The sequence below is a fragment of the Trichomycterus rosablanca genome, chromosome 18, assembly GCF_030014385.1.
Source record: "Trichomycterus rosablanca isolate fTriRos1 chromosome 18, fTriRos1.hap1, whole genome shotgun sequence".
Lineage (NCBI taxonomy): Eukaryota > Metazoa > Chordata > Actinopteri > Siluriformes > Trichomycteridae > Trichomycterus > Trichomycterus rosablanca.
Window position 1 is genome coordinate 4,147,783 of NC_086005.1, and position 25,943 is coordinate 4,173,725.

A 25,943-nucleotide genomic window follows, 5' to 3' on the forward strand; every position below is an offset into this window, starting at 1 on the left:
TTTATCAGTACAGTTCAGAATCAGAATCTTTATTATTTGACCAGAATAATACCAGAAGGAATTTCTCTTGGTGCAGGTGTCAATATATATACACCTAATTAAATAATAGAAAAAGAAACACTATATATAAACACAGAATAAACAATACAACAGCAACAAAACAGTCACAAAACGGTGACAGTTGAGTATTTAAGCTCAGGAATACAGTGTTAATAGTATTAATTAGTAAAGTATTAATTTTAAAATCACTACAGGAGGCAAAACACCACAACTTTTTACTGAAGGACTCTTAGGGAAGGAGGTAGGTAAGATAAATGATTACAAAACAAGTTCTTAATTGGAACAGGATTAGCAAAAGGAATCTGTTAGCCAGTAATCTACTATTTAATTTATGGTTGTTTTTTTGTTTTGTGCTTTTTCCTGCATAATCTTTTTAGTGGCTGTAATTCAACCGCCAATAAACACAAAGATGAAGACTCAGACTTCAGTTAGAAGTATTGCTAACATTTTCTCAGGTGTTTTCTTTGTTAGCTGACCGTTCTGTGAATGACCTGTTTGTACTTCAGGCTCAGATTTTTGGATCTGACTTTGTGTTGTTAGCTTGAACTTCATCTCTCTGGTGCTGAATTACTTGGAGTTTGGATCCCCCATGTATTCTGGTTTTTGCTCATTCTGGTTTTGACCTTGGTTTGTTTTTGTCTCGCTCTCTGTTCAAGTGAAGCCCTTTATTGTTAGAAACCTGAGAGGCAGCACCTGGACCAGGTAGCAGGAGTCACTGTGGCAGTCGGGGTGAGATGGTGGCACCAAACAACATTCTCTCCATCAGACACGGACTGTGGAACTGTGTTCCTTTTAGAACTATTGTCTGGACAGCGTATTAGACTGCTGCTCCGCCCAAGCGTCCTGATGCTTTTATGTCTTTACAGATACAAAGTCAAATCCACACGAACCTCACCGAGCTTCAATATTCAATATTTTAAACATTCTCCATAGACATGAGCACCAACCACTGTTCATTTCTTATGTTCCTGCTACTGTTTTTCAAAGCCATTAAAGTGATTTGAAGCCGAGTTCGGCTAAACACAGACTATATTTAGACGTCAATGCTGACATTTTAAAGGAACCGTCTGCCAGACAGGATTCAAATATCAGGTATTTAAGATTCCTTTCATGTAAAACTGAACAGAATTGAACTAAAAAAGAAGTAAATCCACCTTAAAACCCAAAACATGAAGAAAGTAAGATGCTCTAGGTGTGAGTGAGTAAAGGTGTAAATGTGTACAGATTCTGAAAACCTGGTGATCTCTCTACACAGATGCATTTTACTTCAATCTACACTCCTGAAAAGAAGGCGTGTCTAAATTCTTAGATCCCTTAAAATGCTCCTACAGAGGCGCCTTAATTCTGAGTGATGATCTGACTGAATAACGAGGGAGCGTCCGACACCTCCTCAGCACTGAAGGCAATCCCAGCATTCAGTGCAGCACGACTTTTCTCACAAAAAAATGACAAATACAGTGAGCGAATGTGGAGCAACCAACGGAGTTCCTTTCAAATGTAAATAAAATAATTCTCATTGATTTTTAATGTGTATAAAGGTGCACAAGTGAAGTTTATTTGTAAATTCAGGCTCGTCAGGGACAGTTTAACCGTTTTCGGTACACAGAGGGAGACGTTAGCTGGCGTGCTAACGGTTTGTGTCACCTCAGCCTGTTGGTTTCAATGGCCTGAAGCTAACTGTGTTAGCCTCAGTTTGCTGTTATCTCTGTATAAGTAGTGTGTCTAAATAATCTGCCTTATTAGAATCCTCTCTACTGAGGCAGTTGATCAGGTAGGTAGTAGGCAGCAAGGCAGCTCACTAGGTTTTTAGACAGACCTCTAGTTTCCATGTAGACTCCAGACCATGGAGATGCCTAATAAACTTACTGGCACCCAAAATCACTAGGTGGCCTTTAGACTTTCAAAAAGGCCTCAACAAAAATTATCTACTCAGTCTGACCCTAGTAATTAATAACTTTTTGCACCCCCCCACACCACCTTTCTAGTGATATCCATTTCCCCAATTTTCCCCCAAAATCTCACATTTTGCTTCCTCTACTGCTGCTGACCTCCACTCCGGACCAAGGAGCTCCATAACTAATACACGCCCTCTCTGACACATATGCTCCAGTCGTCCACTTCTTTTTCACCTGCATGCTAGAGATCCGTATCGTGCATGGAGAATCTTGCACCGCTCTCTATTATCCCTCGTCTCTGTGCGAATGCGGGCAGCACGGTGGCTAAGTGGGTAGCACTGTCGCCTCACAGCAAGAAGGTCCTGGGTTCGATCCCCGGGTGGGGCGGTCCGGGTCCTTTCTGTGTGGAGTTTGCATGTTCTCCCCGTGTCCGCGTGGGTTTCCTCCAGGTGCTCCGGTTTCCTCCCACAGTCCAAAGACGTGCAAGTGAGGTGAATTGGAGATACTAAATTGTTCATGACTGTGTTCAATATAACCTTGTGAACTGATGAATCTTTTGTAATGAGTAACTACCGTTCCTGTCATGAATGTAACCAGAGTGTAAAACATGACGTTAAAATCCAAATAAACAAACAAACTGTGCAAATGCCATCAATCATCCAGCAGAGGGCCTAATTACAGCAGTTATGAGGAATCCACTCTGATGCTTCCAATTTTCAGGCAAGCCAATCATTGTCCATTAAGGCGTCCGGCCTATACGGCCTACTTACCGCTGCATCAGTAGCTGCTAACCAGTCTTTATTTATTTATTTATTTTGCATAAACCTCGCTATTTAGGTTAAGAAAGTGCATCTCAGTTGGGTTAATAACAGGACTAAAAGTTCTGAGATGAATTGTAAGGCTGGTGATAAGAGCTCAGCTCACTGAAAGGCGGCGGAGGATAACAGACATGCTGATCACACTGATGACTCTTACTTCTGATGGAAATTTCCGCCACCCCTCCCGCTGAGCGCCACAGTCAGAGCGCTTGTCTCAGCCCTCGGAGACGCGGCGACTCGTCTTCCGCTAAACTAGCCCGCCGCGTGAGCCGAGAGATCATGCTGACCTGACCCGGTTCATCCCTCAGTCTGATTCCTGCACTCCACTTCCTATCTGTGATCCCCCGACGGTCCAGGGTTACCAGGGCAACGGAGCGCAACCAGAGAGATGAGCAGGACTAATGGAGCGGAAGGAGCGCGGCTCTCGCGCCCCGACTTTAAAAACACGGTCAGGGGAGAAAAGTGAGGAGCGCTTCCCCGGTTATGCAATAAACACTCGCTCGCCCGAGTGCGCGGTAAAGGCAAGAAAAGCCACTTTAATTAATGACCCAGAAATCACCCACACCGAACAGCACGCATCAGCACATCAGCCCTGAGCATCCTCGGGTTTTTTAGGAATACACGCCTTCACTCAGAGGCTCTCAGCAGGATACACACGCTTAAATCCCTGCCTACGGTTTAAAAAAGGTTAGGATTTGATTTTACGGTTCAGTCCGAAATATCATGTTTTATGGCATTATGGTATTAAAAGAAGCATTACAGGGGTAAGTCTGCTAGATCACACCAGGAGCACACGGTGCAGTGCTTAAGGAGGTGAAAATAAACCCGAGGGAAGCAAGACAAGACCTGGAAACAAATCTCCAGACCTTAATAAAGCCTCACTGGTTATATATAGATTAATGAATTAACTGGGTTTGAATCCTCAGTGGTGCTATCAACCGGTCTGGCCACGATTGGCTGTGCCTAAGGTTTGGCTGAGGCCTTGCATTAGTTGGCAACCTGTTCTGAGTGTTACGGCAGCGTCCAGTGACTCCCAGGAAGCCAGTTTCACCACAAAAAAAAAAAAAAAAAACAGGTCACTATATCTATATATATATATATGAGCCAAAACATTAGGACCACTCAAGTAATGTGCTGTCAAAACAGCTCTGATGCCCGGACATATAACCTCCACCAGACATCTGAAGGAGTCCTGTGGTATCTGGTACCACAACATCAGCAAGTCCTTCAACTTCTTTATGTTGCGAGGTGGATCCTGGTGCCATGTCTCCCACAAGTAAACAATACACAAGTGTCTGAATGTCCATACGATCTTGGAGATAACAGGATTCACTGGTCCATCATCAACATTCTTTCATTGCTCCAATGTCCAATTCTAACGCCTGCTCACCTGTTGTAGGTGCTTTCAATGGTGGACAAGAGGCATGAGCACGTTCTGTGTGCCAGGACACATTCACCTCATTAGCAGGATTAAAATGATCAGTAATTTGATCCACAGTAGCTCTTCTGTTGATCCGTACCAGACGCCATGGCGTTTGTGTTCTCTGGCATCAATGAGTCTTGGCTGCCCAAAAACCTGTTCAGGTTTTAATGGTTTTTGTTAAAATAAGTTTAACAGTTTATTTCTACAACTGTACAGAACCTCACTGTCATATTTTCTGCCTTCCAAGGCATTACACATTGAAACAGAAGACAGATATGGACTGCAGGCAGGCCAAACTAGCACCTGCACTTTTTGATTATGGAATCACACTGTTGTAACCAGTGCAGAATGTGGCTTTTAAATGTGGCTGCTCCTTGAAAAGAGGCCTCTCCTTTTTGTATGTCTTCTTGCATGTTGTTGCTCTATCTACACATGACTACGTTATGTTTGCATTTGTTTCCCCTTTTCTCCCAACCCCAAATGCAACTTCACTGCTGGCACCACTCCTGCCCTGGTCAAAGTGAGCAGCAGACTATCACGCTCCCTTTCAACAAGCATGCACTCGCAGGCTGATTACAGTATTGAATCTGTGTGGCACGTCCTGTAGTTCTGTTCAGCAATCAAGGATCAAATTGAAAGATTCATGTCTTTCTTAGAGACTTTTTACTGCCACGATTTAAGTGGGGCACAGCAACATTGACCTGGGGCGCACACATCCCAGTAAACTGGGTCTAACGTCGCCCCAGCTTTACATACATAATGTTTTCAGAATCTAGATAATCATGTTTGCATAAAGGGTAAAGATCTAATACTAAATACCTGACCCTCATTTACTGCAAAATCCCAGCATGCTTCTGTGATGGATATCAACACACGGATTCAAAATTAGATTGACAAACTATACTAAATGAACACAATTTTAACATGGTGTTTTCACTGCATCCACAAATGCAGCAGAAGCCACACGTCAACAATGATCAGTAACAATGCCAACTTGTCTGGGCTCGAGCTCAACCGAAATAAACTGATGCACAGTGGAAATGTGTGCTGTGGTCTGGCAGGCTGACCTTTCAGATAATGGATGTTGAGTTCTCGGCTCAAGGAAGAAAAAAAAACAGTCATACTGTTAGCAATGCAAAAATTTAAACCCAGGATCTGTGAAGGTTTTATGGGTGTATCAGCACCAGTGACGTAGAAAACTTCGCATATGTCGGAGCAACATTGCCTGCTAGATGATGGCTCTCTCAGGGGCGTCCATGTACACTTCAACATAAGGACAGCACGGTAGCTTAGCACAGGGTTTCCAAACTTTTTTAAGTGACCCAGGCACCACAAGCAATGCATCAAAGCGAAACACTAATACAAATGATGGCAATCTGGTCCCACTGTGGTTTACAAAATGTAACATAAAGCCTTAAAATTAGTTTATTTAATTGTTATTACTTTTCTCAGAGACCCCTTTTTAAAAAAAAAAAACTGGCTTAGTGGGTAGAGCTGGTGCCTAATAGTGAGAAGGTTTGATCCCCAGGTCCGGGTCCTTTCTGTGGGGATTTTGCATGTTCTCACCGTGTGTGCTCCGGTTTCCACGCACAGTCAAAAGACACATAACTTAGGTGAACTTGAGATACAAAATGGCCCGTGATTGTTTAACACTGAACTGTAACTGATGAATCATGGGTAACCTGTAACTACCTGTCCTGTCATGAATGTGTACCACATCACCTTAAAATCCTAATAAATAAATTACATTCTGCACTGGTTACAACAGTGTGATTCTATAATCAAAGAGTGCAGGTGCAAGTTTGGCTTGCCTGCAGTCCAGATCTCTTTAAATGTGTTGTGCATTATAAATAAGGCCCTACCTAATACACGATCATAAAAATTGCATCACAGACAGTGAGATAAGTTATTTCTCATGAAATATGCAATTTGCTGTGAAATTTAAAATGTAAGGTTTATGTTTAGTGCTTTAACGCTTTTTATTCCCGTAGTGTATGAAATATGAGGTGCAATATAAGGTGGTGCTAGCAATCATACAGTAATTTTTTTAAATACAGATTTTTCTGTGGTGTTGTGTGCAGACAATGTTTGATGTGGGTGTTTACGTATTGAGTGCATTTTGTCCCTTTGTGGATTCCATAATCAGTGTAACAGTGTGCTTCTCTACACACGTGATCATCTCTGTTCTGCGCCTCAAAAGAACAAGTCAGTCACAAGTATTCTGCTCCCGATAGTTTGTCTATATATAGTTTATTTCTTTCTTTATGAACTCAGCAAACTACAAAGACTCTCGTTTACACCAGCGATCCGTTAGACAAAATGTCTAAGATGTGGAAGTGTACAGCTGATAAAAACACGACTCGGGTAACTGAGTTTGGGAAACTCCCAACTAATTCTGTGTGCACGAGGGTTGGAGGGGTGGTGAGAACACGGAAATTATTTAATTTATGACTGTTATTTAATGACTGCGGTGAATAGTGTCACTTTTCCTTAAAAATCAGCGTAGTACTAGTTCCGTGACATTATGAGGTTCCTGTAAATTTAGTAAGGCCCTAGTTATAAGGCAGAACATACGACAGTGAGGTTCTGTACAGTTGTGTAGCTTACACATCAGTAAATTGGCAAAAGAAATCTGTTTTTAAAGCGGGATCGATCAGTGCCTTCGGTCAAAAATGGTTATTAAGTGTTGTTTAAATTACAGACGATATAAGAGTGGTAAACACGCTCCCGTCCAACCATTTTTGGACTGTTTGAGGAATCTAATTTAAAATGAGCTCTAGTTTTTTTAAGCATGGATCCATAATTCAATGCTTTCTGCTTGTATTAGTAATTCACATACTGTCCCAATATTGCTGGAGGTCAGGTTTGTATATAAAAAAGTTTATCTTTATTATAATGACCCTGTTGTCAGATCATACATTACGATTAAAAGTGAATCTGGGACACCATAATAGGACTTATTAAATCGGTGGTGGGAAAAGCAACCCTAATTCAAAGCAAGTTATTTCAGGCCTGATATTGATTTGAAACCAGCCTCGAGCTTCTGTGGGTGAGGAGGACTCACTAAAACAGGTTGTGGCGAGCTAATGGATGCTAATCCACTGCTTGCCCGTCCCCGTACGGCATGAACAGGACTTTAAGGAGAAGCTTTGACTGCTGTTTGTATGTCTTGACTATCATTAGTCACATCAGATGGGTGAACATGCCAGTTCCTGGTCTCCATGTGTGTGTTTTATCAAGATGAATCATCATGACCGAGAAATTCAGCACCAACGGCAACATTCAGGCAGCTCGCTCCCTTCCACATGCCGAAAATACTTTACTTTCATTTCTGTGTCAAGGATTACAAGTAATACTCATCGGCTCAGCTAAATTCAATAGCTAGTGTTAGATCAGCTGTTAAGGTAGCGGAACAAACACCGAAAACTCGAATAAAAGTTCCGAAAACTTTTAAGAGTTTGATTTTTAAACTTTGTGGTTTTTGATGACAGCATAAAATGAGTAAAAATGGCAATTCTATCTATTTCTAGTCCACAACATGATAAAATGTGCAAAGATCAGGATCAGCTGTTAATGTAGTGGAATAAACATCGGAAGCTCGATAGCTGAAGCGCAACCACTGCCACTGTTGGGTTCAAATCTTCAGAATCTTCTTCTAAATACCAATATGAGTGTCTGTAACAGTTGACCTTTCGACAGCCGAAACAAAACTAGAGTAACTCTGTATGGTCCTGATTGGTTCAGATGAGGCCCATCACACTATAAAAAAATGATGGAGCTTAAATAAATCTCCCATGAGAAATGGGATAAACCGCCTCGATCCAGGTGTGCAAAGGCTTGTTCCCTTCCACATGCCAAAAATACTTTACTTTCATTTCTGTGTCAGGGATTACAAGTAATACTCATCAGTTTAGGTAAATTCAATAGCTAGTGTTAGCTCAGCTGTTAAGGTAGTGGAATATAATCAGAAGCTCAATAGTTGTAGAACAACCACCGCCATTGTTGGGTTCAAATTCACAGATTGTTCTTTTATATTACCTGATGTGAGTGTCTGTGCCAGTTCACCATTCAACAGCCGAAACAAAACTAAAGGAACTCTGTATCTCCCCGAGTGGCCCAGACGAGATCCTGGAGCTTGACAGGCTCTGACATGCAAAATGGGATAAACCACCTAAATACAGGTGTGCAAAGCTTGCAGCTGTAATTTCTGCCAACAAGGCTTCTACAAAGTACAAAGTAAAGCGTCTGAATACTTTTGAGAATTAAAGATTTCAGTTTTTGATTTTTAAACAAACAAGTGTTCCTCTTCTATGACTAAATGATTGAAACACATATTTCTTTATCCAAAAAACATTTGTAAACCTTTTATTAATTTCCTTTGTGTTATTAAAACTATGAAAACAACATGAAGGGTAAAAACATGCACACAATAGCCAGGATTCATCTGGAGTTCTTCCATGATGTCGTTTAAATTTTTGGCATGGCCTCTTCATTCATTGTTGGTGAAGCTCTGTCCAGAAACAATAAAGTCCATTACTGATTTAGGAGAGGCACTTTGAGCCAATGCTAAGCATCTACAGATCCCGAGATCATCTGTGCACACAATCGTCTGTGATTATAAACCACATGGCACAGTGGTCTCTTTGCCAAGGTCTGAAAGGAAGGACCTCTAAACTATCACCTTATGCTGCAGGAGAAAAGTTCTCTGGATGGTCAGATGCAACTTCAGAACCACTAAAATGCCTCTTTGCCCGTATTAAAAGCTGCCCGACAACAAGTTACACTTTAAATTACCGTGGGATCAGAAACTGGCCTGCAAGAAAAAAAACCTAATTTAAATCAGTCTTAACACTTAACACTAAACAAAGAAATTGAGAAAGTAGCTTTTATTCACATCAGCATTTGAGCTCAGTATGTAAAGCTTGCTTGACTGTGGACAGTAACATCCGTATTCCAGCAGCTTCTAATTTATATAGAACCTTTTTTCTTTTTCCTTATTTTTGGTTCTTCTATGACGTCTGGCCATGCTGACAAATTGACTGTCAGTGTAAGATGACAGTGGTGCTCGGTAGGGCAGCGATAACAAGCGCTAGCCCACTACTGCTGAAATCCAGGGTTCAAATCCCTAGAATCTTCTTCTAAATTACCTGAAGATATGAGTGTCTGTGGCAGTTTCAACATGTATGTCCCCGAGTGGCCCAGACGAGACCCATCAAACATCTATAAAAAAAAACACTAAAGATGGCATTTCACAGACAATCTCTACCTGATCTGTCATGAGAAATGGGATAAACCGCCTAAATCCAGGTGTGCAAAGCTTGTACAGAAATGCAGCTGTAATTTCTGCCAAAAAAGGCCTCAACAAAGTACAGAATAAAGGGTCTGAAAACTTTTGAAAATTAATGATTTTAGTTTTTGATTTTTAAACATTTAACCTTGTAATTTTGCATGACTGAGCATAAAATAATGGGTAAAAATGACAATTCTATCTATTTCAAGTCTACAACATGATATAGTGTGCAACAAACAAGGGATGTAAATGCCAAATACTTCAATTTAATGCTGTATACACATTTAATTGAAGTATTTAGCATTTACATCCCATGATCCCAGGAACTAGCATGTTCACCTTGATTGTTGTACAACCTTGATTTAATGAACCTCTATTTAACAGACTTTGTATTTAACGGACTGTGAGAAGTGTACCAAGACCAGTAGTTCAGTAATTGTCCGCTAGCTGGCGACGTCTCTCTGTCAGTGATAGGCTTTGTTTTGTCGGGAGGCTCGCTTAGTTCTCGCCTTTTCTCTGTGTTTTATGCTTCATTTGTGCAAGTTCTAGTGCTCAGTTATGCACCAGTACTGCTCCAGTAGCCACCAGCAGAGCTTCAGACTCAGAATAGTAGAAACTCTGAGTCCCCATTATATGATCACAGCAAAAACCAACCACAAGTTAAATCTAGGTAGGAGTGTCTAATAAAGTGGACAGTGAGTGGACACGGTTTTTAAAAACTCCAGCAGCGCTGCTGTGTCTGATCCACTCATACCAGCACAACACACACTAACACACCACCACCATGTCAGTGTCACTGCAGTGCTGAGAATCATCCACCACCTAAATAATACCTGCTCTGTGGTGGTCCTGTGGGGGTCCTGACCATTAAAGAACAGCATGAAAGAGGGCTAACAAAGCATGCAAAGAACCAGATGTACTACAGTCAGTAATTGTAGAACTACAAAGTGCTTCTATATGGTAAGTGGAGCTGATGAAATGGACAGTGAGTGTAGAAACAAGAAGGTGGTTTTAATGTTATGGCTGATCGGTGTATTATATATTGTTTTAATATATCTATAAACACTTTTTATATCTGTATATCCTTGAAAGTTGCTGTAACGTTACAAATTTCCCCCTGTGGGATAATAAAAGACTATCTTATCTTAACACATCTCGGTGACAGCAAACACGATCTGAAGAGCCAAAGCAAAACCTCTGAGTTCCTTTGTAAGTAGGAGATCTGAGTTTTTATGTTTAATTGAATCTTAAGAACTTGTTTTCACTTGGTAGAAATGGCAGAAATCATATCCATTCAAAATCAAATCCACAACACAACACAAAGTGTGCATGAAGTCAAAGGGTCTGAATACTTTCTGAATCCACGGTGTCATCAGCCGGCTGTCAAGTGTTTGCCTGGGTGCTCAGCTGGGTCTCAGTGGGTGTGTGATGCGTGCGCGCGGCGGCTTTGGTGTGTATTATGTGTTTTGGCTCAGCTGCACACAGTGCGACCTACCTAATCACCCACACATGCCTTCCTAAACCAAGAACCACAAAAAGCAACCGGAGCGAACCGAACACCCACTCGCACCACAATACCCAGAATTAAGCATTAGATCCTCAAAGGCAGCGCCGATCCACCCACACACACACACACACACACAACTACCAATCTGGGTACCCGCTGTCAGCTGTGGCACTCACAAACGATTTAATGGCACTGATACAGAGATTTCCTGGTTCAGGAAGAGATGCTATCTGGAGGGCATTGGCAGAGCACCAGGAGTCTTTAATGTTTGTGAGATAAAATCCAACAAGCAGGTAAAAGGATGCAATTCTGGATCATTTGCACCAGAAACTACGAGGGCAGGGCAGGACTACGGACTGGTCACTCCCACCTAGAATCAATTTAGGGCTGCCAGTTAACCTAGAGGGTGAGTTGGAGGAAACCGGAGTACCTGAAGGAAAGCAACATGGACCGAGAACATACAACATAAACTGTTGGTCCATCCTGTTGCCCACAAGCTAATCATCCATACGTTCTTCCATTACCACTGCCGCTTCATCATGGTCAGAGTCAAGACAGACAGGGCAGGAGGTAGGAATACATGGAGAACATACCAAACTCCCTACAGAAAGTGACCAAAGGCAAGGACCCAAATTTCTGTGGCACTCACAGTACTTTCTGTGCCACTTCACCTGTGAACCTGTTACTTCACAGCAAGAAGCACCTGGGTTTAATCTTTCTGAGTGGAGTTTGCATGTTCTCCCTGTGTCCGTGTGGGTTTCCTCCAGGTGCTCCGGTTTCCTCACACAGTCCAAAGACAGTCAGGTTAAATCAGAGCTACTAAAAATAAGTGAGACTGTGTGTGTGTGTGTGTGTGTGTGTGAAACCCCTGTGATGAACTGGCAACCTGGTAGGTGTTTTTTCTGCCTTTCACCCAGTGAGTCAGACCCACATCAACCCTGACCAGGATGAAGCAGTGGTAAAACAGACAATGAATGAATGAATAAAAGACTTGTATTTTCAGTTTTTAAATAGTGGGCATAAACCGAGACTGGCAGGTTCTAAAGGGTTTGCAGTTTATTTGTTGTTTGGGGCGGCACAGTGGCTCGGTGGGTACCACTGAAGGTCCTGGGTTCAATCCCCAGGTGGGGCGGTCCAGGTCCTTTCTGTGCGGAGTTTGCGTGTTCTCCCCGTGTCCGCGTGGGCTTCCTCCGGGTGCGTGTGGGTTTCCTTCGGGTGCTCCGGTTTCCTCCCACAGTCCAAAAACATGCCACCAGGCTAAATGGAAATACTAAATTGTCCTATAGATACCTAGCCGCTAGATGCACAAACCAGTGCATTGTTTGCCCGGTCCCAAGCCCGGATATAGGGAGGGTCGTGTCAGGAAGGGCATCCAGCGTAAAAACTGTGCCAAATCAATGAGGATCATGATCCGCCGAGAGCCGGCCCCACAACCGAACGGGACAAAGGCCGAGGAAGAATAAGAAGATATCAGACCACGTTTTGGGTCTTTATTATTAAAGAGTCTAACTGATTCGTAAACTTTGTACAGTGATTTTAGTGACTTTTAGCCATCAAACAGACAAGTACTAGATGCACCATATATTGCACACACTCACTTTCTTAACTGCTTATCCAATCAGGGTCATTAGGGGGGTGCTGGAGCCTATCCCAGCTTTTCCAATGGGCGCAAGGCACACAGTAACACCCTGGACGGGGTGCCTGTCCATCGCAGGTCAGTCACACACACACACACACACACACACATACACACAACCATTCACCTATAGGTCAATTCAGTGTCTACAATTAACCTAACTGCATGTTTTTGGACTGTTGGATGAAACCAGAGCTCCCGGGGAAAACCCACGCAGACACAGGGAGAACATGCAAACTCCACACAGAAAGAACCCAGGACCTTCTTGCTGTGAGGCAACAGTGCTACCCACCGAGCCACGATGCCACCATATAGTGCAAACAGTCATGTCTAATATGGTTCCTATATTCAACAGCATTGAGGCCCCTATAAATACTGCAGCTACTGTTCGATATACACAGAAATGTAGTCTATACTGTCTGTGGCCTTCACAAAAAACAGCTTTAATCATCACTAAACTTTTATAAAAGCTTCTGAAGCAAATCACCATCTTATTCATCTCTCAAAGTAACTGAAGATCTTTTACTCTTGAAGAATGAACATTCAGACCTTTCAGAAATCAGATGAAAACACTTTAAAAAGAAGCTTGTTCTCAAGGCAAAAAGTAGAACTACTTCTTATAAGCTTTAAGAATGAAATAAATACACCGATCAGCCATAACACCACCATAAAGCCATAAAGCCACCTTCTTGTTTCTACACTCACTGTCCATTTTATCAGCTCCACTTACCATATAGAAGCACTTTGTAGTTCTACAATTACTGACTGTAGTCCATCTGTTTCTCTGCATGCTTTGTTAGCCCCCTTCCATGCTGTTCTTCAATGGTCAGGACCCCCACAGGACCATCACAGAGCAGGTATTATTTGGGTGTTGGATCATTCTCAGCACTGCAGTGACACTGACCAAAATATAGTCCACCAACCAAAAATATCCAGCCAACAGCGCCCTGTGGGCAGCATCCTGTGACCACTGATGAAGGTCTAGAAGATGACCGACTCAAACAGCAGCAATAGATGAGCGATCGTCTCTGACTTTACATCTACAAGGTGGACCAACTAGGTAGGAGTGTCTAATAGAGTGGACAGTGAGTGGACATGGTGTTTAAAAATTCCAGCAGTGCTGCTGTGTCTGATCCACTCATACCAGCACAACACACACTAACACACCACCACCATGTCAGTGTCACTGCAGTGCTGAGAATGATCCACCACCTAAATAATACCTGCTCTGTGATGGTCCTGTGGGGGTCCTGACCATTGAAGAACAGCAGGTTAAAAAGGTATGTAGAGAAACAGATGGACTGCAGTCAGTAATTGTAGAACTACAAAGTGCTTCTATATGGTAAGTGGAGCTGATAAACTGGACAGTGAGTGTAGAAACAAGGAGGTGGTTTTAATGTTATGGCTGATTGTGTATATTATCAGTGGTTCAGTTTTCTTTCACCACCTGTATTTGTACTGCATACGTTAACAGATCGATCGATTTATCAGTGTAATTACTGACGTTTTACTTTATTTTTATATCACTGATAATGACTCATTGATTCTGAATGATGTTTCTATGCACACAGGCAGCAGACACGTGCACTAACCTTAGTCACTTGTATTTTTATACAGGCCATAACATGTATTTAGCGAGTGACGGTTTTGATTAAATAACCAGCGGTCTTTTAATGACTCCGACCTCCTCCTCTCGTTTCTGTGAGTTTATTTATAGACGTCTGTGTACAGGGAGGAGGGGCGACTGGGTTTTTGACGACTTCAGTGACGACTTGCACGTTTGCGCATTGTACGTCCAGATCGCACGCTGTTTTGCAGTGATGTTGAGGATCCATCTGGGTTGAGCTGGGCAGTGCTGGGCAGCAGGATACAATCAATAAGCAGCATTCAATGGGGCACGGCGGTGGGAGTACAGACAAAGGTTCATCTTCTGGCAAGTTGCCGCCCTAGACAATTGCCTAAGTTGCCTGTGCAAGAGTGCCAGGGTGTGAGAACTGTACTGAAAAATAATTACGTTGTTATTTCATTTTATTTGTATCAATCGCTTCATCCTGGTCATGGTCACAGCTGGCCCTGTTTTACCAGGAAACACTGTGCGCATGACAGCAATACCCTGGACAAGGCATCAATCCATCACAGACACAGCACACCGGGGATCCGGATTGAATTCATCTCTTCAGTCTTTAAATTCATTTACATTTTCAGCATTTACTGTGACAGCAAACTGTCTAAGCAATTGAAGGTTAAGGGCCTTGCTCAAGGGCCCAACAGTGGCAACCTGGCAGTGATGGGGCTTAAACCAGTGACCTTACGATTACTAATCCAGTACCTTAACCGCTAGGATACAACTGCCTTCATAGCAATGCAAGGCTGAATTGACTGTTAACAGTGTCACCCATAACAGTGTCACCCATTCCACTACTTTCAGATCTAATTACTTTCAGATCTGTCCCTCCAGACAAATATCCTAGCATACAATGACTGTTTTTGTACTGAACTTGGCAAGAGACTAGTGTTCCATGTACTTTTTCAAATGCAAAGTAGCCCTGCAGTCAAACTAGCCCTATTCAGGGCACAGAGAAGTCACTAAACATAGGCTAACAAGACTAATTCCAGCACCTGTAAAAAAATTAATAACCAACAGGCCAGCGGTGGATTTTTAGACAGAACATCACCATGTATAAACCACAATCCCTTCTCTGTGTATGTTTCCTTACTTGACCAGACAGTAGAAGTCTCTGCTGCAGCTGTGAGGAGTTGAATTTCCATCCAACCTACCCTGCCCCTTCCTCTGGCATGGCTAATTGTGTCTGTTGAGCACCTGGCCCAGGCAATGGCATCACAATTACTGGTTTGTTTGTTTGTTTATTAGGATTTTAACGTCATGTTTTACACTTTGGTTACATTCATGACAGAAACAGTAGTTTACAAGGTTATATCAAACAGTTTTGGACAATTTAGTGTCTCCAATTCACCTCACTTGCATGTCTTTGGACTGTGGGAGGAAACCGGAGCACCCGGAGGAAACCCACGCGGACACGGGGAGAACATGCAAACTCCACACAGAAATGACCCGGACCGTCCCACCTGGGGATCGAACACAGGACCTTCTTGCTGTGAGGCGACAGTGCTACCCTGGGGTCGGAACACAGGGTCGGTCATTGTACGGCACCTCTGGAGATAAGAGGTTTAAGGGCCTTGCTCAAGGGCCCAATATTGGCTGCATAGCAGAGCCTGGATTTGAACCGACCATCTTCTGACTGATAGTCCAAAGCTATGCCCATTAGGCTACCACTGTACCCCTTCAGGGTTGCAAAAGATATTTGAGCCATATGCCATATTTTAGACTGCTGTGCCACCCAAAAGTCAGTCCATGTATATTTTTAAGGTTCATAAACATTTCCTTCTGATGGTTTAGTTTATTTAAGTGCCGTAAGGTGAAGTGTCACTGTCTCATGGACGTTAAACAATGCTCGTCCTCTATTGACATCCATTTACCCAGCAGTCCTCCCTGTTGGCACTCTAAGGATTGATGTGTTCTAGACAGACTCTTATCTCCCCCCGTGAGAGGGTCTCTGACTGAACGAAGAGAAAAAAAGAATGCGACTCCTGCCGTCACTTCACATTCTGGGCATTTAAGCAATCGAGGAGCGTCTTAAGACAGACGTGGAAGTAAAAATAGAGCTTGACGAATGAAGTGCTCAAAATGGGCTGAAATGATCGGTGCCTGGACAAATAAACCGGGTGTCGGGGTCGAGTGGTGAAGTGAGGAAAAGATCTGCTCGCGTCAAGTGCGACCGAGCAGTTCATGAATCATGGGGATGTGAGCAAGAGGGAAGATGGTAGAGGGAAAAGGCGGATGCTAGTCATTACGAAAGATGGATTGATCATAAACCTGAGAGCTTCGCTGCCTCGCAGAGACACATGCAAACTGGCAACGCTGCTAAACTGCCTGCCTGCCTGTGTGGGCGTCTGTGTTCTCAGGCAATCACAAAAGATTTTCCCTGAATAATGAACACAGGTCTGATGTCAAAACAAGTTCCCAGAACAAAGAATCTGGATAAGAGCAAGCTGAATGTTTCTTTTATTATGGTGTTTTATTAAAATATTGATTGTTCTGGTGCCTCCCACTATAGTGCTAATATCATAATGCGTAATTCATAATACGTGCCTCCTTCGGCAGCAGGATGGAACCAGTAACAACGAGCTACAAAGAACTTTTGAGTTTGTTGTTTCTGATTTATACATAATGAAAGACCTCCTGCTCGACCGAGTCTCGAAATTAAACCCAATCGACAAGAAAATAGCACAGTGAACGGCGATTCATTACAACAAGCCCCCATAAACCTGGAGTGCATGTACATACACCGATCAGCCATAACAAATAAAACCACCTCCTTGTTTCTACACTCACTGTCCATTTTATCAGCTCCACTTACCATATAGGAGCACTTTGTAGTTCTACAATTACTGACTGTAGTCCATGTTTCTCTACATGCTTTGGTAGCCCCCTTTCATGCTGTTCTTCAATGGTCAGGACCCCCACAGGACCACCACACTGACATGGTGGTGTGTTAGTGTGTGTTGTGCTGGCATGAGTGGATCAGACACAGCAGTGCTGCTGGAGTTTTTAAATACCGTGTCCACTCACTGTCCACTCTATTAGACACTCCTACCTAGTTGGTCCACCTTGTAGATGTAAAGTCAGAGACGATCGCTCATCTGTTGCTGCTGTTTGAGTCGGTCATCTTCTAGACCTTCATCAGTGGTCACAGGACGCTGCCCACGGGGCGCTGTTGGCTGGATATTTTTGGTTGGTGGACTATTCTCAGTCCAGCAGTGACAGTGAGGTGTTTAAAAACTCCAGCAGTGACTTTTTAGTCCAGTCTTTTTCCACCCAGCTGACTAGTGGCCAATTTAGGGGGCGTCTGATAGGGGGCACCAAGCCAACCAGTGGCAGAGCTGAGATTCGAAATAGGATAATTCCACTCGGGCGCCTCATCTTGATTAATAAGTTCAGTTTTTTCAACTACACTCATTATTCAAAGGTGGATAAAATCAATTGGGATGAATTGGAACATTGATTGCATGTCAGACCTTCTCATCTCTCATCAGTGCCTGACTTCACAAATGCTTTTTTGGCCAAACAGGCAGAAATTCTCACCTCATATAAACCTCATATAATAAATCAATTTTTCAGAGCCCCTCGGTACCCATGTTGCTGTGCGGCACCCAAATGAAATCAGCGCCGGTGCTGTATCATCAAATCATGCTGCATTATAGGGCTGTTGATGCGTAACCATAGCAACCATGTCAAAGATGGTTTACGTGGGGTTTCAAAAATTCAAACCCCATTTCCAGAAAAGTTGGGACAGCTTGTACAATGCAGTAAAAAGAAGAAACTGTGATTTATTAATTGTTTTTATGTTTGACAGGCATAACATTATAAATGTGTTTATATTAACAAAATACAATAAAGTTGATCAGTGAAAAGAGTGGAAATATTTTCTTACTACTTTTATAAGTTAAACACAGATTCAAGTTCACAAATCACCAATTCTTCTGTATATTTTCTTTTACAAAACGTCTCAACTTTTTTGGAAATCCGAATTGTAAAATTAAAAAGTTACTCTTGCAGTAAAGAGGCACTAAATCATTTCTACTTAACTCGTTTTCATTCTATTTTTGCATTTCCCCTCTTGCTCTCCCCATTTAATTGTTTCCAGTTCCCTGATTCTAACACGCATGCAGTCGCCGACCGCTTCTTTTCACCAGCCAGACACAAGTCTGACAGAGAGCCGTATCACGTATGAAGAGCAACACTATGACTATGTTCCTGCCTCATTTGTCCATCCAGAAAAGGTCTCAATTGCAGCAGCAATGAGGAACCCATCAACCACGCTCCCCCAGACACAGCTGTTTGTCCAGAATCCCAGGTGGTGCAGTGGGATATTTCACTAGCACACCAACGCTGGGATTCTAACCTTCAACTTCATTGTATTTTATAAAGATGAACAGTTCAGGGCGGCACGGTGGCTCGGTGGGTAGCACTGTCGCCTCACAGCAAGAAGGTCCTGGGTTCAATCCCCAGGCAGGGCGGTCTGTGTCCTTTCTGTGTGGAGTTTGCATGTTCTCCCCGTGTCTGCGCGGGTTTCCTCCGGGAGCTCCGGTTTCCTCCCACAGTCCAGAAACATGCAGGCAGGTTAATTGGAGAAACTGAATTGCCCTATAGGTGAATGTGTGTGTGTGTGTGTGTGTGTGTGTGTGTGTCTGCCCTGCGATGGACTGGCACCCCGTTCAGGGTGTTACTGTGTGCCTTGCACCCATTGAAAAGCTGGGATAGGCTCCAGCAGTTCAGTAAGAAGTGAATCAGATGACGGCGACCACAAACTGTCGATCACTGTTAATCACCACCCTTACTTGTTCACATTTGCTGCAGCAGTGAGGAACCTCATCACCCCCCCTCCCCCAGACACAGCTGTTTGCTGTTGGCTCACTGTTAGACCACTGCGCTACCTAAACGCCCTACTCAAGTCCTTATTCAAATGAAAAATGTAAGTCTTTCACTTGTGTGAAATTTTTTTGCTGCTCTTCCCACCAAGTGCATCAAATCTGTCCGCCCCGATATGTAAGTACATGACATTTTCATATTCGTCTTTCTGTTTAGTTCCCTCCAGTTTCTGGGAAACGTTGACGTTTTACGCGACACCTGTCTCTGAAAGAGGACGAGTCAGGCGGATGACTTGCAGCAACGTTGCCTCTATTATTTATCCCTGTTGGACAGCTGCGTGAATCTCAGCAGTGCCTGGCTGAGTTTTAAGACCCGCTGTCAGCCGTCTGCATGCACCTGATTTAGAGTGCTGTCGCTCGGGATAATTCACACAGTGCCTCATTAAATCCGCCCGACTCGCCTCCGCACCCGTCCGGCCAATGGGCTGCCGGAAGGGCGGGGTTTCCGGAGCCAGGAAACTGCCAGCGGGGCATGATTGATGGGTGTTCTGCGTCACTGCAGCAGTGAGAGCTTTTTATGAGGTTTGTATCCAAGGAAAGAAAGTCATATACATATATTTACACGTGCATACGCACTTACCTGCCATGTGAGGGGGGCAGGTAATGATCACGGCTTTGCAGGTGATTTTGCCCGTGGCAGTCTTTACCTCAACGTTGTCTTCACTCTGTGAACAAACACACACACACACATAGAGAGAGAGAGTTTTAAATCTTTGAGGCGTATATAACACCCACTCAAAAAAACTGCATATGAATCGTCTCGTGAGATTTACAGGCTTCTCTAATACAAAGAGCCTTAAAGTTCAGCAGACTCTTCCCTCTCTTTACCCGTCCGCCTGAAAATTCGGCAACACATCCCGCCAACACACTCCACTGGTTGCCATTTGTGCTGTTTCTTTCTGGTAATGTGTGCCATCATGAAAAACAAGTAAACAGTATAAAACCTTTCAAGCAGTTTATACCAGTAATTTAATATTTATCGGTGGCACAGTGCCGCAGCAACATAGACATGGGTTTGATCCTTGCTTTCAGTCAATAGCCTGAGGGGGTTCACGTGCGGCCTTGTAATCTATTAATAATCCAACTAATAGCTCAGTCAGAATAGAACACGTCCGTGTATACACCTCAATCTGAATAGAACATGTTTATGTATACACCTCAATCAGAACAGAATACATCCATCTATACACCTCAATCAAAATAGAACATGTTTATGTATACACCTCAATCAAAACAGAATACATCCATCTATACACCTCAATCAGAATAGAACATGTTTATGTATACACCTCAATCAAAACAGAATACATCCATCTATACACCTCAATCAGAATATAACATGTTTATGTATACATGTACACCTCAATCAGAATAGAACACATCCATCTATACACCTCAATCTGAATAGAACACGTCCATGTATACTCCTCAATCAGAATAGAACACATCCATGCATACTTCTCAATCTGAATAGAACATGTTTATGTATACACCTAAATCAGAACAGAATACATCCATCTATACACCTCAATCAGAATATAACATGTTTATGTATACATGTACACCTCAATCAGAATAGAACACATCCATGCATACTCCTCAATCAGAATAGAACACGTCCATGTATACACCTCAATCTGAATAGAACACGTCCATGTATACTCCTCAATCAGAATAGAACACATCCATGCATACTCCTCAATCAGAATAGAACACGTCCATGTATACTCCTCAATCAGAATAGAACACATCCATGCATACTTCTCAATCAGAATAGAACATGTCCATGTGTACTCCTCAATCAGAACAGACTACATTCATGCATACTCCTCAATCAGAATAGAACACGTCCATGTATACACCTCAATCTGAATAGAACACGTCCATGTATACTCCTCAATCAGAATAGAACACGTCCATGTATACACCTCAACCAGAATAGAACACGTCCATGTATACACCTCAACCAGAATAGAACACGTCCATGTATACACCTCAACCAGAATAGAACACCTCAACCAGAATAGAACACGTCCATGTATACTCCTCAGTCAGAATAGAATAGTCCTAATGAGGCCATTCCGAATACAAATTCTATCTGATTGAACGAGTTGGGTAATCTTTTAAATAATAAGTTAATCAGTAGTAGTTTAGTTTGTCACAAGTCCAAAATCAAGTATCTCTCCTGTTTAAAAGTTCATTATTTAAAGAAAGCATATTGTTTTCCTGCTTTAAGCTCTCGACTAAGGCAGCATCCTCATCCACTGAGTAATGCACTATTTAATAACATAATAAAACAATTTACTTTGTATGTATTCTTTCTGGAGCCCTACTAAGAACTTAATAGAACACAGCGGGCGTTTCCTCAAACATATGCAGGTGTAAACAGCTGATAATATTCAGAATACTCTGTATACGTGATCTCATTCGTCTTAAACATCCACTCAAACACCACAGAGAAATGCATGCAGATTATTGGACTGGATTGAATTTGAATATGATGAAGTGAATTAAAATAATCAGAATTTGTCGTTTACATGTCGGACCTTCAAGGTCAGGTTTTGTAGTAATGTCATTTAATCAGATTTTTTACTGTACATGCAGATGAGAAATCCTCACCAGAACATTTACATTTGAGGCATTTAGAAGATGCTTTTATCCTACAATCATGATCAAGCAACTGAGGATTAAGGCCCTTGCTCAGGGGCCCAACAATGGCAACTTGTCAGTGGTGGGGCTTGAAGCGGCAACCTTCTAATTACTAGTACCGTAACTTAAGCCACCACAACCTAGAATAAAGCATTTAATAAAAATAGGTCAGTAAAATTCATCCACTCTCATGTTTTATCCTGGTCAAGGTCGTGGTGAGACAGGTTTCTCCAGAATCACTGAGCACAATGCAGTAACACATTCCGGACAGGATGCCAATCCATATCGTGGCCTCTTACGGCCATCTCCTCTTAATCATAGCCTATCTTGTCTGTATGTGGTCACCCAGCAGGCCAAAAGCACCGCTAGGGATTCGAACCCTGCATCCCAGCAGCAGTGGACTAGCAGAATTTACCTCTGTGACACGTGAGCACCCTGTCAATAGGATTCATATTTATAAAATTGGTACTGTGTTAATGTTCCTACAACCACAAATGTTAGAACACCGTGGTAGGAACATTCACATGTGTGTAAAAATATTTACAACCCTAAAAAACGAATAAAGGATTAACCTTTAGAGAGTTTACAAAACATTCTGCTGATCCACATTTAAAGGTTAACAGTGATGTTTAGTGAAATACATTTCTCAAAGGCAAAAGAAAAACTGGACCAATGACATCACTGTAACTGTATTCGGTGGGGTGGGGAGTGTGTGTGTTTGTTTAGAAACAAGGAGGTGGTTTTAATGTTATGGCTGATCGGTGTATAAGTTAATAAAACAATGACTGTCCCCTCTTAAACAGTGCATTAATTAAAAGTAAACCTGGACATGTACTCCTACACACAGTGAGTAAAACTAATAATTTAATTAAATTATTTAATTTAAGTAAAACTAATCATTTTTAAACAAGTGGGTCATTCTGCCACTTTCTATAAAGTGTGGGACAATATTTCGGCTGGATCATTGACCTTTACGCCCCAGCAGCGTTCAAAACCTTTTTCTGTCCTTTCATGGATTCAGCAGTGGTGTCTTTTAAAATGAATCTGGGAGCGATCGTCAAACAGAGGCACCTTCAGTCACGCACACAGTTTAGCGCTAAACCAGGAGCCGACTGCTGCTGGGGGGCATTAGTATGCCAAGAGCTTCTCTTTACGGTGAAAACACACACACACACCAGTGATCTGGCCAGGGCTTAACCATAATGATGAGCATCCACCTTCCTGTTTGACCTCAAACACCAAGGTCAGATCCAGGCACCAAAACCATAAAACATTTCTTATTAGTATGGGTGTGAAGATCCTCACTTCAATCAGATTATAAAAATGGACTTGAACATGAACAGCTATCAGAGAAAAAAGGCATGGATGTATTTGACATTCTGCCTATATAGCATGCTGCTCTACTTTTATATTAACATACGAGAAAAACGTTTTCAAATGCAAAGTATGCTAGATAATATTTATAGATTTACTTCTATAAGGCTGCACTGAGGAAAAATAAGTATTTTAGTCACTTTCGGTTTATGAGTTCTTTTTGCAGCACAAAAACTCACTTCAAATTTACACACAATGTCTTTTTGCTTTATAGTTACATATTTATTTATAATCATAAATAAATATATCCTTTAAAACAGTGGTCCCCAACCACAAGGACGCGGACTGGTACCGGTCCGCACAGAAAAAATAAATAATTAGAGATCGATACAAGAGCAATTAAATATCCAATACTCTTCGGGTGTTATCGTCCCCAATCACCACTAGGTGGGAGCAGCGTCTCGTTGCAGCGAAAAAAGCTCAGGATTCACACTGATTTTGATTGATTGATTAATTGATTACTTTATTGATCCCCGAAGGGAAACGGTGTTACAGCAGCAATTTACAATTATCACACAACGACATTACAGTGTAGTACAGGAAAGAATAAAAAAAACAGTATTACAGTAATGTAATACAAGTAAGATATCCAGGGGATCCAGCTATCAACCACAGGCGGGCGTCCTAGTACAGACATGATTGACTACGTCTGAGTGGGAAATGGCCAAGGCGCCATAATAGATTGGCAACCTGTTTGAAGTTTGAAGTTTGATTCCGGGTAACTGGACCCACCACAACCCTGACAGAAAAAAAGTATTAATTTTGGCAGGATACTGTGAGGCAGTTATACTCACCCTTTTTAAAAGGGCATAGAGAAAGGTGTTCAATGGGGTTGAGGTGAACCCCTTCCCGACAAAGCCAATCATGCCATATAATCACCAAATAAAGCAGCCACCCTCTTCATGTTTTTGAGCATCTGGAGGATACCTTTATAAAATAAGGAAGAAAATTCAAGAGAAGGACTCATGGTACTGTGCAGCACCCTTTTTACCAGCTGCGGTACCGCTCCGCCAAGGCTTAAACATAATAAATAATTCATGAACCTTTTATTAAAGAAGGAACATAATTTTTACTTTATTGGAAGCGTAATATTGCAGCGTAGCACCTACAGGACGGACGCAGCTGATAGGCGTTAGCTTGAAAGCACCAGGCTGTTCCTTTCACTACACTTTCAATACAATAGACTGTGATTGTTAATAGTAATTATCATGCATTGAATCATCTCTGAAGGAGGGATACACAATCCTACTGATTAAATCTGTGAGAAAAGACCCGTAGAGCCTGATATCTGCTCTGAGGTCAGTTTAATCAAACCCAAGTCTCACCTCCACCTCAGCAGAGAGAAGTGTGACTCTGATCCCAGGTCAGTGCTAAAGAGCCACCCACTTACAGTCTGTTCTGCCCTATTATAGAAAAGGACGCAATACAAGAGCTATTAAAAAAAGAAACGTATAAGTGGAAATAATCCTGAGAGCGTGAGCGTGCGAGCCCAGAGCTGGTGATGTAACCCAGACCATTAGCAGTCTAATGGATTTTATTTTGCCCAGAGTGATAGCGACTTCATTCCGATCGAGGCGTCTTCATTAGCGTGAAGCTTTAAAAAGATTGTCAGCAAATGACACAAGCCGCCTTCAATTTACCCAATGCAAATGTTTAATGATTGGTAGCGTTTCCTCCACAACGAGAGAGAGAGAGAGAGAGATACAGTGCTCTGCAAATGTATTCACAGCCTCACAGAGTTCTTCTATTTGTATATTTTAATCAGTCATGATTTTTAATATTTTATTAATAAAGATGACACAAATAAAACTGAGTCTAAGAATGGTAGAATGCCCGAGGCCCCGAAACAGATTGGCGACCTCCATTGCGCCCAGTGATTACGAGTAAATGGACCCACCACAACCCTGACAGGAAAAACATGAAAATGAAATAAAAATGTATTAATTGCCTCCACAATAAGAGAGAGGGTGATAAACAGTGCAGTTGCAGGGCAGTTGTAGCCTAGCGGTTATGGTACTGGACTAGTAATAGAAAGGTCACTGGTTCAAGCCCCACCACTGCCAGGTTGCCACTGTTGGGCCCTTGAGCAAGGCCCTAACCCTCAGTTGCTTTGATTATATACTGTCACAGGACTGTAAGTCGCTTTGGATAAAAGCGTCTGCAAAATGGCAAAAATGTAAATGTAACAGTGCTTTGCTCTCAAACTGACTAAAGTCTTCATTTTGTATATTTTAATCAGTAAAGATTTTACACATTTAGAAGATTAGACAAATAAAACTGTGTCTGTTTCTAAAGAATGAAATTTTACAACCTCAAATCAGAAAAAGTTGGGACAGTATGGAAAATGCTAATAAAATAAAATGCATTTATGAACCTGAGATATTTCATGTTTTATCTGCTCAACTTCATTTCACTTGTTAATAAACATCCATTCCTGCATTTCAGGCCTGCAACATGTTCCAGAAAAAGTTGGGACGGGAGCAATTTAGGGCTAGTAATGAGGTGAAAAAACTAAATAATTATGTGATTCCAAATAGGACAAATGAGACAAAATAAAAGCTGAAAAGGAAAAGTGAAAAGGAATGCTTATTATTATTTGCATTTTCCATACTGTACCAACTTTTTCTGATTTGGGGTTGTACAATTTAGGGCAGCACTGGGATTCTTTCTGTGTGGAGTTTTCATGTTCTCCCCGTGTCCATGTGGGTTTCCTCCGGGTGCTCCGGTTTCCCCCCACAAATCCATGTGGACATGCAGTCAGGTTAATTTGAGGTACTAGAA

The 25,943-nt window shown here is 42.2% G+C and overlaps 1 protein-coding gene across 1 annotated transcript in view; it reads right to left on the bottom strand.

The window, feature by feature from the left end:
• Positions 1-25,943, bottom strand: part of si:ch211-127i16.2 (probable flavin-containing monoamine oxidase A) — a 104,872-nt gene that overhangs the window by 65,955 nt on the left and 12,974 nt on the right. The window contains exon 7 of the mRNA XM_063014393.1: positions 19,720-19,804. Within this exon, the coding sequence (XP_062870463.1) occupies positions 19,720-19,804 (85 nt within the window). The remainder of the gene's footprint in view (positions 1-19,719; positions 19,805-25,943) is intronic.